General features: G+C 40.8%; 2 protein-coding genes across 2 annotated transcripts; both read left to right on the top strand.

Moving 5' to 3' along the window:
- Nucleotides 1–2,169: 2,169 nt before the first annotated feature.
- Nucleotides 2,170–4,953, top strand: LOC125778953 (odorant receptor 94a-like). The gene is made up of 4 exons (XM_049458858.1): nucleotides 2,170–4,143; nucleotides 4,222–4,321; nucleotides 4,383–4,649; nucleotides 4,722–4,953. The coding sequence occupies exons 1-4, from the start codon at nucleotides 3,851–3,853 to the stop codon at nucleotides 4,779–4,781; spliced, it is 720 nt and encodes a 239-aa protein (XP_049314815.1). The 5' UTR covers nucleotides 2,170–3,850; the 3' UTR covers nucleotides 4,782–4,953.
- A 3,471-nt stretch (nucleotides 4,954–8,424) lies between these two features.
- LOC125778952 (odorant receptor 94a-like) lies at nucleotides 8,425–10,759 on the top strand. The gene is made up of 4 exons (XM_049458857.1): nucleotides 8,425–9,956; nucleotides 10,035–10,134; nucleotides 10,196–10,462; nucleotides 10,535–10,759. The coding sequence occupies exons 1-4, from the start codon at nucleotides 9,661–9,663 to the stop codon at nucleotides 10,592–10,594; spliced, it is 723 nt and encodes a 240-aa protein (XP_049314814.1). The 5' UTR covers nucleotides 8,425–9,660; the 3' UTR covers nucleotides 10,595–10,759.
- Nucleotides 10,760–19,830: the final 9,071 nt, after the last annotated feature.

Here is a 19,830-nt window from a genome sequence, read left to right as displayed (position 1 = left end):
GATTGAACTGTTGAATCTTATTGAGAACCACAAAGGTGAGTAAACTGTAAGTATGTACTTGACCAAAATCTTTATTTCCTTTGTTGGTTTGTCAGTAGAAATGTATAATCTCAGAATTCTATTTGAACAGGTGAGCCAGCGAGATTTGCACATGTTACCTGGATGCATCGACGCTAAATCTGAGGAACATTGACCGTAAATAACAGCTTCTGATATTTTATAGAGATAAGCTTGTTCTGTGCCAAGTTGGGTCGTATTAATAACCTCAGAAGGTAATTGGCAGGATGGAAAACTTTCAAATTTGACAACAGGCAACTTCTCACAATCAGGGAGCAGTTTACCTATGTCGCCAGAGAATGTATTTGGACTCTTTGAGACACCATCTATGTGTTCGAAAAGAGCACGAAATGGAAGTTCGTTGAAATGTACAAGACAAACAACCCACTGTAATGGCCTACCTATTCTTTCTTCTAGTTTCCGAATGATTCCACCTTTCCAACCTGTGTTCGTGTTGGTGCCATCAGCACCGACAACTTCTAGATGTTCCACATCGCTTGATTTGTCTTCTAAATGTTGCCATATAGCTTGCGTCTCATCCTCAGGTGACCCGGAAGGAGAGGTGACGTGGCCAAAGTAATAGCAACCAGGTTCCGCTATAAGAGAAATATGTTCCTCTTTGACAGTGTCGCGGTAGTACTTTTCACCTTCGCTGACTTGTGTAAGTGTATTGTCTTTGCGGCCGTCAAAATACAGCCCATATACAGAGTAAATACTTTCGGTGTTTTGGAGCTTAACTCCAACACTTTTTTTGCCCGACTAATCTTGCATTTGTCAGTGACAAAGCTAGCCTGATCCTCTGTTATCAAACCTGCTTTTTTGGCATCCAGAAAAGCAGATGAAACAATCAAGGCCGCTGCTCTATCACTTACTCCAAATCTTTGGGCAGCTAAAGCAGTGTGTTCTAATACTAGTGTGTTTTGTTTGGTTTTAGAGGATGGAAGAGAAAATTCATCATCAGCATCGTTTTTGGAAGAATCCATGAGCGACGCACCTACACTGTTGTCGTCTGTTTGAGAGTCTGGCTAATCTGAATGGTCACGTGTTCTAGCTGATACTTTTCTGGTAAGTATTGATGTTGAATGACGTTTTGAAAGCTTTTCTTTAGCGGTGATAAATAATGTTCCGGCAGAAGAGACGAAGTCGTCTCTTTTAGAGCTCAAACCTATTGGGTTCCTTAAAAACATTTGTTTAAGAGTCAGAAATTTCTTATGGTATGTGGTGAGCATTTGTACAACTCTGGTGTCTGAAACTATCTTAATAGATGACTTTTTGAAAGTATTTTCAACCTGCAACTATTTCTGTAACCTCTTTACTCCTTGGTTCATAGTTGTCGCCTCGGAGTCGCCCTATACGAAATCTTTCAAACTGATAACACAAAAGAACATCCTGGTAAGTAGGTAACTGGGACTCAGAGAGATTGTACGGATATATGCCAAACACAGGACATTTCTGTATAAATATAAATTTAGATACAGACTTTTTGAGTTCTGTGTTCTGTTGAGAGAATATAAGGAATAGCACTCAGCGAAATCAACGACAAGAGTGAAGGAACTCGATGAAAAAATATTTGTAGGTCTCCGAACGTGTCCTTTGGCGTAGGTGAATGAATGTGAGTGATAGCACTCGGCGAAATCAACGTCAAGAAGTGTGGCCGCAAGCCGATTTTCACCTTGCGCTGTGGCGCGCCGCATTTTTGCTCTCGGGAACGGTTGGTCCTACGGCCATGATCACATATACCATTTCGGTAGCAAATGACGTGACAAATAACTTTTGTTTTATACATTTTGCCATGAGATGCGTATTTCAGGCGCTAGGTAGACAATTTCACGATTTTAGGCGAATTTCCGAAATTTCAAGGCCGGAGTTCGGGTTGAAGATGCAATCCGATCTCAAAACAAAAAGTTGCATTGGAATCAGGAAGTACTAAGGCAACTTTTCCGCACTATTAGAAATCCCGAGTAGAAAAAAGTCCGGAATCGACCCACCCTATTATACACACGTGTGCCATTTTAAGGTTAGACCTAACCGCATCAAATGACAGGGGTGTTCTATTTTGGAGCCGCCCTCTCGTAGTATCAATCAGTTTACCTGCTTTCTTTCCTACGAGGTTTAACAATTAAGTAATGAGACTGATTTTATTGCCGCGCTTGTGGTAAACCTGTGACCTTGAAATTGTACCATCGCTCTAGCATGTTTAGTTCGCCTGCTGCGTCAAGTTGAGTAGACGTGTGTTTGTAGTGCTCGTCACGAAAATGGAAAAACGAAATCAAGAGCAACGCGTCGCGATAAAATTTTGTGCCAGATTGGGCGAAACAGCTTCGGAAACGTACACTAAAATTGTAAGAGTGTATGGTGATAGTGCTCTTAGACCCGGAAACCAAACGCCAAAGCTCACAATGGTTGTCTCCGCGCGCCCCCCACACGAAAAAAGCTCGCATGAGCAACTCGAAGGTGAAAACGATGATTATTGCCTTTTTTGATAGCCGTAGAATCATCCACAAAGAATTCGTTCCACCGGGGAAAACTGTGAATCAAGTCTACTATTACTATTGCCAAGTACTCGAAAGATTGCGAAAACGAGTCAACAGGGTGCGCCCAGACATCGCTCGTAACTGGATCCTTCATCACGACAACGCGCCGTGCCACACCACCCTCAGCGTGTCCCAGTATTTGGCCTCTAAAGGGATCGCCGTGTTGCAACAGCCACCATATTCGCCCAACATGTGACTTTTTTTGTTTCCTAAAAGAAAATCTGTGGTCAAAGGAACCCATTTTGAGTCAATTACGGACATCCAGGCGGCCGTGACGAAGGTACCCGCGGGCATCCCTGTCGAATAGTTCCAGAAATGTTACGAAAAATACATGGAAAACGCGCTGGGATCGCTGTATAGCTGCCAAAGGGGACTACTTGGAAGGGGATGGCAGAGTTGTAGAATAATTTTCAAATATACGGTTTTTATGGAATCAGTCCTATTACTTAATTGTCATACCTCGTATAAGGAGATTCAATTGGCATGTGCGAAGCTTTGAAAAATAGAATAAAACTCGTCAAATTTAATTAAAAATCCTTCTGTCAATTCTCACACTGCCATAAGTATGTAATTATCAGCGTAAATGTAAACATGCTCATTATTATACACACATTTTGTCAGGGTAGGCTATTGCCCAAGAAAATTCACACTTGACCATAATTTTGTTGCACAAAGCGTTAGGTACAAATCTTAGATTGCATTTTAATTGATCATACCGCAAACTAGTGCTTACACCTTTACTAGATGTTTGGCGATTAAGTAAGTATAAAAACAAAGTCAGAGAGGCAAATGAGTACAGTTGCCAATAACACGTAACACTCCAAACTCCCATCATGTTCTGTGATAAAATTGCGGATGCACGATTTAAAATAAAAGTACTAACGGTTCTTGGACTTTGGTCCCCGGCTCATAATAATTTTACGTATTTTGGGCGATATTACCGCTATTATCAAGTCATACTGAATATTACGCTGACATTTATCTTCACGCTGCTCTTGTGGATGGAAATCATATTTATTGGAGATATTGATTATATATTCCAATGGATGAGGCTGGCAATCACTGAAACTTGCCTCATCATAAAAGTTCTGAATATGTGGTACCATTCTCAAGCGGCTAATGAATTGCTTCAAGAATGGGACAAAAGCGATATGTTTGCTTTAAAGACTAATGAGGAACAAAAGATGTGGCAGGGTGCTCAACGATCCTTTTGAAAGTTTGTATTCGCCTATTCGCTTCTCAGCATTTGCTCGGTGTTCATGGCATTGTTTTCCGTTTTCTTCATGGAAACACTTGCACTACCCATCCCATACTGGATGCCAGCGTCGTGGCGCAGTAGTAATGCGTGGCCTCTATTCCTGTACGAAGATGTGGTCGTGCCATTCAGCTGCCTATGCAACATCCAAATCGATTTATTTTTGTGTTACCTAATGTTCAATTTCACACTTTGCCTGCGCATGATTGGCATGAGGATGGAGCGGTTGGGTGATCAACAGAACGAAATCACCACTGAGCTTGAAAACATAATAAAAACCCATCAACGAGTTGAGTGGTGAGTTTCGGTGAATAGAAATTCATAATAGTTTAACTAATTTGTAATGATGTGATTGTTTTATACGCAATTCTTTAGTATGGCCAAAAGCTGTCAGAAAATCATAACGTGGCCTGTGCTGACACAGATTATATTCAGTTCTCTCATCATTTGCTGCTCTATTTACTCCATACAACGCGTAAGTTCTTTATTTATTGCCGACCAGTATGAAGTACTTAACAACAATTATCATTATTTAGATAAGCTTTAGTGAGAACCCATCTAATTTTTTGGGTTTCATACAATATGTCACTGCAATGGCTTTAGAAATATATATACCATGTTATTATGCCAACGAAATAACCGTGGAATCAGAGAATTTGAGCAACCATCTCTACAATTGCGATTGGACTGGGATGTCTTTGTATAATAGACGTCAAATTTTTCTTTACATGGAACATTTAAAGCACCCAATAGCTTTGTATGCGGGAGGTTATTTCCAAATTGGGCTGCCGGTATTTTCAAAGGTATTTCAGAAACCATTTTTACTTACATATTATTTATTAGTACATTACTTCCATAATAATTTTACTTTCAAGACTATGAACAATGCCTACAGTCTCCTAGCTCTGCTGGCCAACGTCAATGAAGAAGAGTGAGAATATATTTGAATCGCATAATCACAACGGAAGACACCTATTATCATTATGAGAGTTAAATATTTTGAGCTTAAACAAAACCACTACACAGAAATTATTTATAATTTTATGTATCCTAAGTTAAGCCACCTGAATAAAGGACAAAGCAAGAAATTCGTTGTCGGCACTACTAGACAAAATAAAGTTAAATATAAGATATTGGTTTGAATTTACTGAAGTCAACCGTAAGCGTTAGTTCAAAGAAATTGGAGTGACCGAAAGATTGAAAACATATGCGAACGAAAGAGAAATCAGGGTCCGAATCGCGACACTCGTTAAGCGAAAAGCTTTCTCTTTTAAAATCCAATTTACGCGCATATGACGTAACGCAAGTCCAAATCAATAAAATACTTGAGAAACTATTTCTTTTAAAGGCGAAATCTTCTTTTTTACTGGCTTAGACACCGCTTACGCGATTATAGCCGAGTTAACAACAGCGCGCCAGTCGCTCCTTCTTTTCGCTACGTGGCGCCAATTGGATATTCCATGCAAAGACAGGTCCTTCTCCACTTGGTCCTTCCAACGGAGTGGAGGTCGTCCTCTTCCTCTGCTTCCCCCGGCGGGTACTGCGTCGAATACTTTCAGAGCTGGAGCGTTTTCGTCCATTCGGACAACATGACGTAGCCAGTGTGGCCGCTGTCTTTTAATTCGCTGAACTATGTCAATGTCGTCGTATATCTCGTACAGCTCATCGTTCCATCGGATGCGGTATTCGCCGTGGCCAACGCGCAAAGGACCATAAATCTTCCGCAGAACTTTTCTCTCGAAAACTCGCAACGTCGACTCATCGGTTGTTGTCATCGTCCAAGCCTCTGCACCATATAGCAGGACGGGAATTATGAGCGACTTATAGAGTTTGGTTTTTGTTCGTCGAGAGAGGACTTTACTTTTCAATTGCCTACTCAGTCCGAAGTAGCACCTGTTGGCAAGAGTAATCTGTGTTGGATTTTCAGGCTGACATTGTTGGTGGTGTTTACGCTGGTTCCAAGATAGACGAAATTATCTACAACTTCAAAGTTAAGACTGTCAACAGTGACGTGGGAGCCAAGTCGCGAGTGCGACGACTGTTTGTTTGATGACAGGAGATATTTCGTCTTGCCCTCGTTCACTGCCAGACCCATTTGAGTTGCTCCCTTGTTCAGTCTGGAGAAAGCAGAACTAACGGCGCGGGTGTTGAGGCCGATGATATCAATGTCATCGGCATACGCCAGCAGCTGTACACTCTTATAAAAAAATGTACCTGCTCGATTAAGTTCTGCAGCTCGAATAATTTTCTCCTGCAGTAGATTGAAGAAGTCGCACGATAGGGAGTCGCCTTGTCTGAAACGAAAACTCAGACCTCGCGGCATAGAGGCAGCTCCTTTTCGTGCTGTCGAAAGTAGCTTTGAAATCGACGAAGTGGTGGTGCGTGTCGATTCTCCTTTCATGGGTCTTTTCCAAAATTTGGCGCATGGTGAATATCTGGTCGGTGGTTGATTTTCCATGTCTAAAGCCACACTGATAAGCTCCAATCAGTTTGTTGACGGTGGGCTTTAATCTTTCACACAATACGCTCGATAGAACCTTTTACGCGATCTTGAGGAGGCTAGTCCCACGGTAGTTGGCGCAGATTGAAGGGTCTCTTTTTATGGATTGGGCATAGCACACTTAAATTTCAATCGTTGGGCATGCTTTTGTCCGACCATATTTTGCAAAGAAGCTCATGCATGCACCTATCAGTTCTTCGCCGCCGTGTTTGAATAGCTCGGCCGGCAATCCATCAGCCCCCGCCGCTTTGTTGTTATTCAGGCGGGTAATTGCTATTCGAACTTCTTCATGGTCAGGCAATGGAACGTCTGCTCCATCGTCATCGATTAGGGAATCGGGTTCGCCTTCTCCTGGTGTTGTGTGTTCACTGCCATTCAGCAGGCTGGAGAAGTGTTCCCTCCATAATTTAAGTATGCTCTGGGCATCGGTGACTAGGTCACCTTTGAGGGTTCTACAAGAGTATGCTCCGGTCTTGAAACCTTCTGTAAGTCGCCGCATCTTTTCGTATAATTTTCGAGCATTACCCCTGTCGGCCAGCTTATCAAGCTCTTCGTACTCACGCATTTCGGCCTCTTTCTTTTTCTGTCTACAAATGCGTCTCGCTTTCCTCTTCAACTCTCGGTATCTAACCCGTCCCGCACGTGTTGTGGTCGATCGTAACGTTGCAAGGTAGGCAGCCTGTTTTCTCTCCGCTGCGACACGGCACTCCTCGTCGTACCAGCTGTTCTTTTGCACTTTCCGAAAACCAATGGTTTCGGTTGCAGCTGTACGTAAGGAGTTTGAAATGCCGTCCCACAGTTCCCTTATACCGAGTTGTTGACGAGTGCTCTCAGAGAGCAGGACTGCAAGCCGAGTAGAAAATCGGTCGGTTGTCTGTTGTGATTGCAGCTTCTCGACGTCGAACCTTCCTTCTGTTTGTTGGCGTGCGTTTTTTGCTGCACAGAGACGGGTGCGAATCTTGGCTTCAACAAGATAGTGGTCCGAGTCGATGTTAGGACCTCTGAGCGCAGGCACATCTAAAACACTGGAGACGTGCCTTCCGTCTATCACAACATGATCTATCTGGTTGGTGGTTTTTCGATCCGAAGACTGCCAGGTAGCTTGATGAATCTTCTTATGCTGGAATCTAGTACTTCAGATAACCATATTTCGGGCCCCGGCGAAGTCGATCAGCCTCAACCCATTTGGGGATGTTTCCTCGTGGAGGCTGAATTTACCAGCTGGGCAGCGGCACCTTCCCAATTAAGGGATCGGACAATCCAGGTGCATGCCCTCATATCATAGTCTTAATTCGGTTGCCATGGTCGTCATCAAAAGGGCGGTCACTCATCCGAGGCTTGTTGTTTCCTTTCATTGGGGGTGTTATTTTACGTGACGGGTCCGAAACCCAGCGCACAACCCTAAGTAGAGAATATTTCGCCTTCTCACTTTAGCTCGCCTTCAAACGAATGTTCTTAGGCTACCCAGAGGATACTTGGTCAAAGACCGGAAGTCCGGAATCGACCCACCCTATTATACACACGTGCGCCATTTTAAGGTTAGACCTAACCGCATCAAATGACAGGGGTGTTCTATTTTGGAGCCGCCCTCTCGTAGTATCAATCAGTTTACCTGCTTTCTTTCCTACGAGGTTTAACAATTAAGTAATGAGACTGATTTTATTGCCGCGCTTGTGGTAAACCTGTGACCTTGAAATTGTACCATCGCTCTAGCATGTTTAGTTCGCCTGCTGCGTCAAGTTGAGTAGACGTGTGTTTGTAGTGCTCGTCACGAAAATGGAAAAACGAAATCAAGAGCAACGCGTCGCGATAAAATTTTGTGCCAGATTGGGCGAAACAGCTTCGGAAACGTACACTAAAATTGTAAGAGTGTATGGTGATAGTGCTCTTAGACCCGGAAACCAAACGCCAAAGCTCACAATGGTTGTCTCCGCGCGCCCCCCACACGAAAAAAGCTCGCATGAGCAACTCGAAGGTGAAAACGATGATTATTGCCTTTTTTGATAGCCGTAGAATCATCCACAAAGAATTCGTTCTACCGGGGAAAACTGTGAATCAAGTCTACTATTACTATTGCCAAGTACTCGAAAGATTGCGAAAACGAGTCAACAGGGTGCGCCCAGACATCGCTCGTAACTGGATCCTTCATCACGACAACGCGCCGTGCCACACCACCCTCAGCGTGTCCCAGTATTTGGCCTCTAAAGGGATCGCCGTGTTGCAACAGCCACCATATTCGCCCAACATGTGACTTTTTTTGTTTCCTAAAAGAAAATCTGTGGTCAAAGGAACCCATTTTGAGTCAATTACGGACATCCAGGCGGCCGTGACGAAGGTACCCGCGGGCATCCCTGTCGAATAGTTCCAGAAATGTTACGAAAAATACATGGAAAACGCGCTGGGATCGCTGTATAGCTGCCAAAGGGGACTACTTGGAAGGGGATGGCAGAGTTGTAGAATAATTTTCAAATATACGGTTTTTATGGAATCAGTCCTATTACTTAATTGTCATACCTCGTATAAGGAGATTCAATTGGCATGTGCGAAGCTTTGAAAAATAGAATAAAACTCGTCAAATTTAATTAAAAATCCTTCTGTCAATTCTCACACTGCCATAAGTATGTAATTATCAGCGTAAATGTAAACATGCTCATTATTATACACACATTTTGTCAGGGTAGGCTATTGCCCAAGAAAATTCACACTTGACCATAATTTTGTTGCACAAAGCGTTAGGTACAAATCTTAGATTGCATTTTAATTGATCATACCGCAAACTAGTGCTTACACCTTTACTAGATGTTTGGCGATTAAGTAAGTATAAAAACAAAGTCAGAGAGGCAAATGAGTACAGTTGCCAATAACACGTAACACTCCAAACTCCCATCATGTTCTGTGATAAAATTGCGGATGCACGATTTAAAATAAAAGTACTAACGGTTCTTGGACTTTGGTCCCCGGCTCATAATAATTTTACGTATTTTGGGCGATATTACCGCTATTATCAAGTCATACTGAATATTACGCTGACATTTATCTTCACGCTGCTCTTGTGGATGGAAATCATATTTATTGGAGATATTGATTATATATTCCAATGGATGAGGCTGGCAATCACTGAAACTTGCCTCATCATAAAAGTTCTGAATATGTGGTACCATTCTCAAGCGGCTAATGAATTGCTTCAAGAATGGGACAAAAGCGATATGTTTGCTTTAAAGACTAATGAGGAACAAAAGATGTGGCAGGGTGCTCAACGATCCTTTTGAAAGTTTGTATTCGCCTATTCGCTTCTCAGCATTTGCTCGGTGTTCATGGCATTGTTTTCCGTTTTCTTCATGGAAACACTTGCACTACCCATCCCATACTGGATGCCAGCGTCGTGGCGCAGTAGTAATGCGTGGCCTCTATTCCTGTACGAAGATGTGGTCGTGCCATTCAGCTGCCTATGCAACATCCAAATCGATTTATTTTTGTGTTACCTAATGTTCAATTTCACACTTTGCCTGCGCATGATTGGCATGAGGATGGAGCGGTTGGGTGAACAGAACGATGAGGAAATCACCACTGAGCTTGAAAACATAATAAAAACCCATCAACGAGTTGAGTGGTGAGTTTCGGTGAATAGAAATTCATAATAGTTTAACTAATTTGTAATGATGTGATTGTTTTATACGCAATTCTTTAGTATGGCCAAAAGCTGTCAGAAAATCATAACGTGGCCTGTGCTGACACAGATTATATTCAGTTCTCTCATCATTTGCTGCTCTATTTACTCCATACAACGCGTAAGTTCTTTATTTATTGCCGACCAGTATGAAGTACTTAACAACAATTATCATTATTTAGATAAGCTTTAGTGAGAACCCATCTAATTTTTTGGGTTTCATACAATATGTCACTGCAATGGCTTTAGAAATATATATACCATGTTATTATGCCAACGAAATAACCGTGGAATCAGAGAATTTGAGCAACCATCTCTACAATTGCGATTGGACTGGGATGTCTTTGTATAATAGACGTCAAATTTTTCTTTACATGGAACATTTAAAGCACCCAATAGCTTTGTATGCGGGAGGTTATTTCCAAATTGGGCTGCCGGTATTTTCAAAGGTATTTCAGAAACCATTTTTACTTACATATTATTTATTAGTACATTACTTCCATAATAATTTTACTTTCAAGACTATGAACAATGCCTACAGTCTCCTAGCTCTGCTGGCCAACGTCAATGAAGAAGAGTGAGAATATATTTGAATCGCATAATCACAACGGAAGACACTTATTATCATAATGAGAGTAAAATATTTTGAGCTTAAACAAAACCACTACACAGAAATTATTTATAATTTTATGTATCCTAAGTTAAGCCACCTGAATAAAGGACAAAGCAAGAAATTCGTTGCCGGCACTACTAGACAAAATAAAGTTAAATATAAGATATTGGTTTGAATTTACTGAAGTCAACCGTAAGCGTTAGTTCAAAGAAATTGGAGTGACCGAAAGATTGAAAACATATGCGAACGAAAGAGAAATCAGGGTCCGAATCGCGACACTCGTTAAGCGAAAAGCTTTCTCTTTTAAAATCCAATTTACGCGCATATGACGTAACGCAAGTCCAAATCAATAAAATACTTGAGAAACTATTTCTTTTAAAGGCGAAATCTTCTTTTTTACTGGCTTAGACACCGCTTACGCGATTATAGCCGAGTTAACAACAGCGCGCCAGTCGCTCCTTCTTTTCGCTACGTGGCGCCAATTGGATATTCCATGCAAAGACAGGTCCTTCTCCACTTGGTCCTTCCAACGGAGTGGAGGTCGTCCTCTTCCTCTGCTTCCCCCGGCGAATACTGCGTCGTATACTCTCAGAGCCGGAGTGTGTTCATCCATTCGGACAACATGACCTAGCCAGTGTGGCCGCTGTCTTTTAATTCGCTGAACTATGTCAATGTCGTCGTATATCTCATACAGCTCATCGTTCCATCGAATGCGATATTCGCCGTGGCCAACGCGCAAAGGACCATAAATCTTTCGCAGAACTTTTCTCTCGAAAACTCGCAACGTCGACTCATCGGTTGTTGTCATCGTCCAAGCCTCTGCACCATATAGCAGGACGGGAATTATGAGCGACTTATAGAGTTTGGTTTTTGTTCGTCGAGAGAGGACTTTACTTTTCAATTGCCTACTCAGTCCGAAGTAGCACCTGTTGGCAAGAGTAATCCTGTGTTGGATTTTCAGGCTGACATTGTTGGTGGTGTTTACGCTGGTTCCAAGATAGACGAAATTATCTACAACTTCAAAGTTATGACTGTCAACAGTGACGTGAGAGCCAAGTCGCGAGTGCGACGACTGTTTGTTTGATGACAGGAGATATTTCGTCTTGCCCTCGTTCACTGCCAGACCCATTTGAGTTGCTTCCTTGTTCAGTCTGGAGAAAGCAGAACTAACGGCGTGGGTGTTGAGGCCGATGATATCAATGTCATCGGCATACGCCAGCAGCTGTACACTCTTATAAAAAAATGTACCTGCTCGATTAAGTTCTGCAGCTCGAATAATTTTCTCCAGCAGTAGATTGAAGAAGTCGCACGATAGGGAATCGCTTTGTCGGAAACCTTGTTTGGTGTCGAACGGCACGGACAGGTCCTCTCCGATCCTGACGGAACTTTTGGTGTTGCGCAACGTCAGTTTACACAGCCGTATTAGTTTTGCGGGGATACCAAATTCCGACATCGCGGCATAAAGGCAGCTCCTTTTCGTGCTGTCGAAAGCAGCTTTGAAATCGACGAATAGGTGGTGCGTGTCGATTCTCCTTTCACGGGTCTTTTCCAAAATTTGGCGCATGGTGAATATCTGGTCGGTGGTTGATTTTCCATGTCTAAAGCCACACTGATAAGCTCCAATCAGTTTGTTGACGGTGGGCTTTAATCTTTCACACAATACGCTCGATAGAACCTTGTACGCGATGTTGAGGAGGCTAATCCCACGGTAGTTGGCGTAGATTGTGGGGTCTCCTTTTTTATGGATTGGGCATAGCACACTTAAATTCCAATCGTTGGGCATGCTTTCGTCCGACCATATTTTGCAAAGAAGCTGATGCATGCTCCTTATCAGTTATTCCCCGCCGTGTTTGAATAGCTCGGCCGGCAATCCATCGGCCCCCGCCGCTTTGTTGTTATTCAGGCGGGTAATTGCTATTCGAACTTCTTCATGGTCGGGCAATGGAACGTCTGCTCCATCGTCATCGATTGGGGAATCGGGTTCGCCTTCTCCTGGTGTTATGCGTTCACTGCCATTCAGCAGGCTGGAGAAGTGTTCCCTCCATAATTTAAGTATGCTCTGGGCATCGGTGACTAGATCACCTTTGAGGGTTCTACAAGAGTATGCTCCGGTCTTGAAACCTTCTGTAAGTCGCCGCATCTTTTCGTATAATTTTCGAGCATTACCCCTGTCGGCCAGCTTATCAAGCTCTTCGTACTCACGCATTTCGGCCTCTTTCTTTTTCTGTCTACAAATGCGTCTCGCTTTCCTCTTCAACTCTCGGTATCTAACCCATCCCGCACGTGTTGTGGTCGATCGTAACGTTGCGAGGTAGGCAGCCTGTTTTCTCTCCGCTGCGACACGGCACTCCTCGTCGTACCAGCTGTTCTTTTGCACTTTCCGAAAACCAATGGTTTCGGTTGCAGCTGTACGTAAGGAGTTTGAAATGCCGTCCCACAGTTCCCTTATACCGAGTTGTTGACGAGTGCTCTCAGAGAGCAGGACTGCAAGCCGAGTAGAAAATCGGTCGGTTGTCTGTTGTGATTGCAGCTTCTCGACGTCGAACCTTCTTTGTGTTTGTTGGCGTGCGTTTTTTGCTGCACAGAGACGGGTGCGAATCTTGGCTGCAACAAGATAGTGGTCCGAGTCGATGTTAGGACCTCTGAGCGCAGGCACATCTAAAACACTGGAGACGTGCCTTCCGTCTATCACAACATGATCTATCTGGTTGGTGGTTTTTCGATCCGGAGACTGCCAGGTAGCTTGATGAATCTTCTTATGCTGGAATCTAGTACTTCAGATAACCATATTTCGGGCCCCGGCGAAGTCGATCAGCCTCAACCCATTTGGGGATGTTTCCTCGTGGAGGCTGAATTTACCAGCTGGGCAGCGGCACCTTCCCAATTAAGGGATCGGACATTCCACGTGCATGCCCTCAAATCATAGTCTTAATTCGTTTGCCATGGTCGTCATCAAAAGGGCGGTCACTCATCCGAGGCTTGTTGTTTCCTTTCATTGGGGGTGTTATTTTACGTGACGGGTCCGAAACCCAGCGCACAACCCTAAGTAGAGAATATTTCGCCTTCTCACTTTACCTCGCCTTCAAACGAATGTTCTTAGGCTACCCAGAGGATACTTGGTCAAAGACCGGAAGTCGTGAGCTGCTTGAGTCATATGTAAAAGATTCGTTTCTGGCCACTCCCAAGTGAATGGCGATCAGAGAACTTTCCTCACTTGCGTGATCTTCTACACATGACTCCATCCTCCATCGAGATTACTTACATTAAAACCAATGCTTCTTGTTTTTATAAAATGGATATATGCTTCTATTATTGTACACGTAATATTAATATTGCGTATTTTATCTATTAACCAGTTGAGAATTATAAATGCAAGTTAAAATACTATGAACAAATGGAACATCAGCTAAGAGTATGCTGTTATAATGATATGACATATTTTTAGTTATTTAAGTTCACTTTAATCAACGGTTCTATTCATTTTATTGATATTTCACTCAATCCATAAATCCATTTACCCACTCGATACAAAATTTCCGCTAGATAATTAAATATGCATACAGAAGCATACATTTCCCCGGCGAAAAATTAATACAAATTTAAATTGATGAGTGCATACGCGTACAGGGTTTGGCCGAAAAGTAATAAGACTGATTTTATTCCGCCGCGACTGTAGTGCGGAGCGTGTGCGCATCGACTAGCTTCGGTAGATGAATTTCCGAGCTTGTTTCTGAGCACCTGGAGAGTCAGGACAAACATATTCCCGTGACGTGTTTCGTGAGTGGTGCAAGCCGAAAATGCAGCGTTTTTTAGAGCAGAGGTACGCGATTAAATTCGGTGTAAAGCTCGGTAAATGTGCGACAGAGATGTTTGATATGATTAAGCAGGCTTAAACAGAGGTTGCTTTAACAACAAGTGGTGTGTTTCGTTGGCACCAGGCCTTTTTAGAGGGCCGAAAAGTGGTCGCTGATGAAAACCGTGCTGGAAGATCTGCGACTTCGACAAACACTGACATTATGACTCGTATGCGCAAAGTTATGAACTCAGTCCGTCGACTAAATATTTGTTTAATTGCCCAGATGTTAAATTTATCAAAATTTTTGGTTCATGACATTGTGACGGAGCACTTGAACACGCTCAAGGTGTGCGTGAAGAACGTCCCAAAAGTGCACACTGATGACCAGAAATTGCGGCGAGTGGAAGTGTGATAAGAAAATGTTGACTGTGTGAAAGTAATCGCCAATTTTGAATAACGTAATCACAGACCTTTTATCGTTTCCTTGCCTGAAAAGATGAAAGAGGGAGTCCAAGCAGCATGCATCTCGGCTCTCAAGGCTATTCCGAATAATGCTTTGCGTAACGCCTTCAATGCTTGGAAATTGAGCTGGCGGCGTTACATCGACGCAGACGGAGCCTTATTGTAACGATTGATTCAATAAATTCATTTAAAACAAGTTGGTCCTATTACTTTCCGGACGAACCCTGTATCTTCAACTTATAGGCTAACCAATCGCCAAATTTGGTTCGTTCAACCAGCCACGAATGTGAAATAGTTGTTGCTGTGATAGATAAACATTGAAAATTGGAAAATGAAGAACTAAATCAAAATGGACATTTGAAATTGATAGTGGAAAGCGCTGTATGACACATGTCCGCATTCATTTTGCAGAGAGCGCAGAAGTAAATATGCGTAATACTTTAAATTGGTGTATGTGGGTTGGATTATGAGAGCGCAAGTTTGACGTTGTTGAATATTTAATTTCTATTAAATCGGTAAACTTACGGAGTTATGTTCGAATTGTTTAAAAAATATCGATTTTTGTTACATACCGAATTTAGGTTAGGTTAGGTAAGATGGTTGATCAAAGATCGCAAGTGAATATATGCAGTCCTTTGTGAAACCATAGAAAAAAAGAACTCCTGTGTTCTGGCGTCTGGTACGTCATATGGATGCCAATAGGGTAATGGCCTGTTCAAGGCCCCACTAATAATATTTAATAACAGGAGAGGCTAGCCCTGCTGAGGCAAAAAAGATCACTAGATCTCTTGCGATCGTTCTTGGACGAAAAAGCTTTTGCGATAACACGTGTACCGATGGTGGCCCAGCGTTGATCAAGCTTCTGCGAAGCCCAGCTATCTAGTAGTAGAACATAAGATGATACGGTCGCATTCTACCGATATCGGTTCTAGGGTGCCCTTTCTTGCCAGATCATCAGCTTTGCAATTTCCGGCGATTCCGCTTTGGCCTGGCAACCCTACCAGTCTTACCACACAGAGACACTCGATGTTATTGATAACGAGGTTAGGCACTCCTCGACCAACCCTAAACCCACCGTTAATGAGTTCAAGGCTAGTATCGACGCTCGGTTATCTGATTAAATGGTCAGTTCTCTGAAGGAGGCTGCACTTCGGAACATAGATCTGCAATAGTCAGGAAGTCTGAAGCTGGATAGTAAACCCCTCCAAAAACCATCCCCCAAAGCTTTGACCCATCCATAAAGAAGCTCACCTATCCCTCAATGTACATATCGTCACCTGAAATGCAAATTAACGTAACAACATTTTCAGAAATTTACAGTGGCATGAATGAAACACGGAATAAAATGGAACATGAGTGAAACAAAATATTAATATTGGTTAAAACTGGTTTATATATGACCGCAGAACCAGAAAATGTTGAACATATTTAATATTATGTATATAATTTTAAATAATGAATCGTAATCAATAAGACACTCAATTTCGAATTTTTTGATGATACGTTATTTTGCATTTCAGGTGACGATATGTATGCTTAAAAATATTATTTGAAAAAAAAAATTTCACAAAAAATGAATTTAATTTTAGTAATCATTTATTCTAACAAAAATTAAAATTTTGACCAGTCTCGATCATAACCCCTAGACGTGTCTTGTTATAACATTTTTTTTAAGGGAGCCCAAAATTTTTCAAAATAAGTCTACGAATATTGAAGTACTAACCAATTTTAATGAAATAAAATGCCTTTTCCTAAAATTAGTTCATGAAAAATTCGTTTTTTTCTGACTAACATTTGGATATAAACCCTTAATTTGGAATCTCTAATGTTCTATTTCCGTTTCTCTCTCTCTCTTAGTTTCTTCACTTCTAATCGCTATCTATTATCGATTTTTATTCCTTTTGTCTCTTTTCTCTCTCTATAAATCGACTAATTAAGTTTGTTTATGTTCTATGCTCGATTTTCGAAGAGAGTAGCACCCCTTGGGAAAGTCAGAAAAACTCCAATAGTTAGATTTTAACTTTCTACAAAGCACCTTGAAGCTGCTACGAATCTGTTTAGGCGTTTCTACTGCCGCTTATTTATTTCAATGTCTAAAGATGTGAGATCCGGGGTATTTCAGCCTTGATCTCACAAAGGCGTCGAAGAATAAATGCTGCTATTAAGCCAGTAATAGTCAATGAATAACATATTAACTCAGCTTTATAGTTTTTTCTTATCGACAGTCAACCAATACTCATATTTTCACTTCAAAAACAACAACAAATAATGCATACAATTCATGTAGACTGCAGTAAAAATCCAATAATCGGCATGCTTTCATACTTGGGACTCAACAAGCACCACCTATATAACTACATATACACGCATTTACATATGGCTATGAATTCAGCTGTGTGTGTGTTTGCGTTAAAGTTCAGTTATGAGAGTGTGCCATGTAAAATACCGCAACATATTTGTTATTAAAATAACAGACTGGCAATAACATCAAAGATTCGCCGATCCATTTCAATCCGGCACTTGACTTACAAACACATATACACACAGTTATGCATATACATATGTATATATATACTAATGCCCTTATGAGCTTCTATGTACAAGTGCAGGCATATTGTAGTCACAACAACAAATACAACACTTTTTGTTTACCTCTTTTTTGACCTTTTTATATCCTTTTTATTGTTGTTTAAAAACAGTTGGAATTTAATATTACCGTTAAGGGCCATTGACTGCGATGATTTACGTAAATATGTATGAGTATGTGCATTCATATGCGTCGTTATGTGTCTGAATTCGCCTATAAATAATAAGCTTTTTACACTTCTTTGGATTGTTAAAATTACCTTCATAATAAATAACAATTTTTTATACTTGCTGACAGCTTTAAGTGCAATATTTCAAGTAGAAATAATTCACGGGCAATAAATATGAAAAAATTCTGGAAATTTTCATTAAAATCATTTGTTTCGTTTACTACTTTTTAAACAAAGCTCGCTCGCCAATTTATGAGCCAATACTCGTATCATGGCGGCTTTCTGAAAGCTTTACAAATCCTCTGGCTTTTCAAAAGCTTTCATTGTCAATAAATAAGTAATTTAATATCTATCTTTCATATGTAGTATGATCTTTGGAAAACTGATTTGACCTTATCAGTGTGGTTTTAGATCTGGCAAATCAACAACCGACCAAATATTCACCATGCGCCAAGTCTTGGAAAAGACCCGTGAAAAGAGAATCGACACGCACCACCACTTCGTCGACTTCAAAGCTGCTGGAAAGACTACGCGCTGTTGTTAACTTGACTATAATCCTGTAAACGGTTTCTACGCCAGTAAAGAAGAATAAGATGCATTTTCATTTCTTCTCAGTCCAGTTGTCCATTTCATATGAGTCTCGATTTATAGAAAAAAGAGTAAGAGATTCAGACGACTTACCGTACCAGAACATGGTCAGTAATACATTGTTTATGAATTCAAATTGAGAAGAGAGAGATAATCAGTCTTTTTTCAAAATTTCGACAGCTTTTAATGCAAGATTACCGACTTATAAACTTGACCTCACAACATCTAACTATTAAACCTTTTATACCCACTTGAAAAAATAAAATAAATAAAATAAATTTGTTCAAATAATGAAGACAAAGACAAATACTTGCCTCAAACCTCAGCGTGAGTAACTGCCATCAATTGCTAGGCAACGCTCCTCATCGAAGTATTCTTACTTCACTTAGGTGCTACGTATGTATGTATGTATGTATGTATATATGGTGCACCGCTGCGTATGAGCAACCGCAATTATTCAACGCTTGTTTTTATAACATACAGGTATACACATATATACATATATATGTAAATATATATCTTTCAATATATGTATATATGTATTGTATATGTATTATACTTGAACATATGTTTGAGTTTCTTGCAAGCTATTGCCATGTTAACAATTTATTTGCTTGTTCGCTGCCAATGACAACGAACACCACGCACAAAAGGGAATATGTAAATCTTTATCAAGTTGATGGCTATGATTGAGTTGCCGATGATGACACTTAATTAATTCGATTACATGTAAGACGAGTTGAAGCGTCTTGTAAAAGATGGAAATTATCATGTAACAATTGAAAATTAGTGTAAGAAAGAAGACGATCACTGTGAATGTGTAATAAAATATGCGTGAAAAATAGGGTGATATGGCGAAGACAATCAATGTGAATGTGTAATAAAATATGGCGTTTGAGGCACTTAATTTGGTTATTTATATGTTCTTTGTTTTCATGGGCTTTAAATTGGGCAATTTGTGAGTCGCACTGAAAAGAGTGATAGTTATCTAATCGCTTTGAATACTAGCTGAAATACTGAAATACTACTTTGTTTACCAAAAGTTGTGACTGACAGCATGTTTTTCTACATACAATCGGCTCTGGAAATAAGAGAGTCTCATGTTAATTCAGGTCTGAGTTTTAAGTTTAAGTCCTGCATGTTTTGAACTCTATCCTTTACATTATCAACATGTTGAGGAGTATTTTTCGAGAGTATTGTGTGCATTGTTCATTTCATTAATAAATTAAGGGGGTATTATAGTCTTGAAATCAAATTTTGGGCAGTATTTTGAATTTCATTAAAAAAAAAACTTAGAAAATTTTTTTGCTATCCATTTTCTATGGTGTTTTTATTGATATCTTAAGAATACAAAAAAAAAAATTTACAAAAAAATATTAAAAATTAAAATAATTAGAGGGAGGGCGGGGGGTTGGTGTAGAAAAAATGGCGCATCCTGGTGACATTGATCCTTACTCTCCTGTTGGTCTGAAAAAAAAAATCAAAAGAAATTCTTAATCAGTAAGGAAGCTGTTATAGTCCATACCTCACGAAACACGAAATTTTTTGTTTGAAAAATGGCGACTGCCTGAAAATAAAAATCATTTTTTACGCTTTTTTTTT

The sequence above is a fragment of the Bactrocera dorsalis genome, chromosome 5, assembly GCF_023373825.1.
Source record: "Bactrocera dorsalis isolate Fly_Bdor chromosome 5, ASM2337382v1, whole genome shotgun sequence".
NCBI lineage: Eukaryota > Metazoa > Arthropoda > Insecta > Diptera > Tephritidae > Bactrocera > Bactrocera dorsalis.
This window is presented reverse-complemented; position numbering and strand designations above follow the sequence as displayed.

Bases quoted from the DNA above. Each gene is read 5' to 3' on its own strand.
- LOC125778953 (XM_049458858.1), top strand. From the start codon at position 3,851: ATGGCATTGTTTTCCGTTTTCTTCATGGAAACACTTGCACTACCCATC. The intron at 4,144-4,221 runs GTGAGTTTCGGT...GCAATTCTTTAG, and splicing joins ACCCATCAACGAGTTGAGTG to TATGGCCAAAAGCTGTCAGA. The intron at 4,650-4,721 runs GTATTTCAGAAA...TTTACTTTCAAG, and splicing joins GGCTGCCGGTATTTTCAAAG to ACTATGAACAATGCCTACAG.
- LOC125778952 (XM_049458857.1), top strand. From the start codon at position 9,661: ATGGCATTGTTTTCCGTTTTCTTCATGGAAACACTTGCACTACCCATC. The intron at 9,957-10,034 runs GTGAGTTTCGGT...GCAATTCTTTAG, and splicing joins ACCCATCAACGAGTTGAGTG to TATGGCCAAAAGCTGTCAGA. The intron at 10,135-10,195 runs GTAAGTTCTTTA...ATCATTATTTAG, and splicing joins CTATTTACTCCATACAACGC to ATAAGCTTTAGTGAGAACCC.